Raw genomic sequence first — 2,336 nt, 5'->3', positions numbered from 1 at the left:
CAGCCCTCCGGGGGGGGCTGGAGCAGGGCCAGTATCTCTCTGTGGTTTCACGCAACCCAGCCCCACGTCCCCGCTTTCTGCGTCATCCCCCAAGTCCCTGCCAGGGGGCTGCCCCACTGCACGATGGCTGCGAGCAACGCCATGAGCTGCGTTGCCCACCCAGGAGGACTTTGGCCCCCATGGGGGCAGGCACGAGGTCTGGCACCCGCGGCACTCGCCCTGGGGTATCGCCGTCGGCGTCCACAGCTTGCTCCCGGCTCCCACCACCTGCGTCCTCCCAGGCGGGGGGGGGGGGGAGGTGGGGGTGTGTGTGGTGTCCCCCCCACCCAGCTCACCTGAGGACGTGCCGCGCCGCTTACCGATTGTAGCAGAAAGCACCAGGTAAGACACAGTGGTCCAGAAGATGGCCATCAAGGTGCCCTTGGGGATGGCCACGGCGGGATCCTGCCCAAGGGAGTCGCAGAGAGGTGTAAGACAGCTTTCCAGCAGCACGGCTAAAATGGCATTTTAATTGTGGCTGCTATACAAGAGGAATTTTAATTCATCGTGACACAAAGCTGCAGAGCATCTCTTGGCTGAGCCTTCCCCAAAATTTCCAGAAGAAATAAAATAGAGCCTAGAAGTTGGCTCAAAACCAAAGCCCTGGGGCAAACGGGGCTGGAGCCCTGAGAAACGCCGGCTCAGGCAGCAACGGTCAAAACCCACCTTCAGGTCACCCGAAATGTTGGCCCCAGCCAGGATGCCGGTTGCCGACGGGAAGAAAATGGAAAACAAGCTGAAGAAGGAGCCCTCGGGCCCACGCCAGCTGGGCACAAAGTTCTGGGCAAAGATGTCGGCTAGGGAGGAAGCAGAGGAGAAGCATTTGGGGCCCCCCAACCGCCTTTCTCCTGGCTGAAGCACCTCAGCGCTGGATGGAGGCGCACCGCTGATGGTAGGTAACCCACGGGAGGAAGACACCACGTTTTTAATGCCATCTCTCAGCGAGGAGCACCTCCCCATAGCAAATTTCTCCCCCAACAGCAGCAAAGAGCCGGGCTCCAGCGATGCGCTTGGACCTGTTGAGCGTAACCCCAACCCGTGGTGGACCCACCTCGGTAGCTGAAGAAGCCCTTCGCTTGCTTCTCGGCGGTGGCCGGGATCACCGTCCCCACCAGGTAATTTATGAAGGAAACCAAGATGACCAGGAAAAAGAGTATCTGTGCCTGCCAGACCAGAAAGAGCCAGCTGAGGGGTCGGGGTTTGAGCGCTGAGAGGGTGAAAAACTCATCAGGAGAAACCCTCGCCTGTTTTTGGGGAGCTACGGGCGTCCTCCGCTCCTCGGATGCCCGGTGGGCAGCGGGGACGGCTCTTGTCAGGCCAAGGGAATAAGGTGAGCGGAAGAAGCGAGCGTTACCTTGGCCTCCCACTCCATGCCGGCCAGGGAGATGCCCAGCAGCACTGTCACGGTGACGACCCCGATGATGCGGATGTCATTGGTGGGGTCCACGATGAGGGAGTTGTGCTCCTGGGGAGGGGAAACCGTCCACGACGCGGAAATAACCCTTTCCCTTACCCCAAACCACCGGGACGGCCACGGGTTTTAGCAGCCGGTGGGCGATTATCGGTGGCCCAACGTTAACACAAATGTTGATAAATAACGCAGCTTGTGCCGGGAGGAGGTGGGGACGGAGGAGGCGGAGGGGACGGGACCCAGAGGACACACAGAGCCGCTTTCCTACCTGCAGCAGGTCCCGGACAGTTTCAGCGAAGCCCACCGTGTGCATGGCCACGGCCACCGCGTTCGCGAAGGCGAAGATCAGCCCGATGGAGCCGCCCAGCTCCGGCCCGAGGCTCCGCGAGATGAGGAAGTACGTGCCCCCTGAGGCGGCAGGAGCACCCCGTGGCGTTAGCTGCCTCCCCCTCCTCTCCCCCTCACGTTTTTGGGGGGCACCCCTGCACCTCGCAGCCCGTGCCGGGAGTTCACCTCCACGGGGCAGCCCCAGGGTGGAGGAGAACCCCCCCGGGGTGGCCGCGGAGATGGACAAGCCGGTGATGGTGGTCACCGTCACGGACATCAGGATGATGAGCCACGTCAGGGCTGCGGGGAGAGGGCACCGCTTCGTTCCTGCATCCCCCCCCGGCCCCACCGAGCAGCCCTGGCCCCACAGACCCTCCCGCATCACCCTACGCTCAATGCTGCTGGCATTTACACCCTGCCCCCTCCCGCAAGGTGTCTTGGGCTACAGCGAGCCCGGTGCCGTCATCCCGCCCGTGATGCACTGTGGCACCCACCGATTCCCGCCTGGGCGGTGATCCAGGGCAAGCGCAAGTAGAGGATGACTCCCCAGATGTTCAGC

General features: G+C 62.5%; 1 protein-coding gene across 1 annotated transcript in view; it reads right to left on the bottom strand.

The window, feature by feature from the left end:
• SLC12A3 (solute carrier family 12 (sodium/chloride transporter), member 3) overlaps positions 1–2,335 on the bottom strand; it is a gene marked incomplete at its 5' end in the record, with an annotated part of 7,933 nt that extends 5,598 nt beyond the window's left edge. The window contains 8 exons of the mRNA XM_009320866.1: positions 206–267; positions 336–444; positions 706–836; positions 1,091–1,202; positions 1,394–1,504; positions 1,719–1,889; positions 2,010–2,077; positions 2,272–2,335. Coding sequence (XP_009319141.1) covers positions 206–267; positions 336–444; positions 706–836; positions 1,091–1,202; positions 1,394–1,504; positions 1,719–1,889; positions 2,010–2,077; positions 2,272–2,335 — 828 coding nt within the window. The remainder of the gene's footprint in view (positions 1–205; positions 268–335; positions 445–705; positions 837–1,090; positions 1,203–1,393; positions 1,505–1,718; positions 1,890–2,009; positions 2,078–2,271) is intronic.
• Between the last annotated feature and the right edge of the window lies 1 nt (position 2,336).

The sequence above is a fragment of the Pygoscelis adeliae genome, unplaced genomic scaffold (assembly GCF_000699105.1).
Source record: "Pygoscelis adeliae isolate BGI_AS28 unplaced genomic scaffold, ASM69910v1 Scaffold63, whole genome shotgun sequence".
Classification (NCBI taxonomy): Eukaryota; Metazoa; Chordata; class Aves; order Sphenisciformes; family Spheniscidae; genus Pygoscelis; species Pygoscelis adeliae.
Note: the sequence above shows the minus strand (reverse complement) of the source record. Positions and strands in the feature narration are given on the sequence as shown.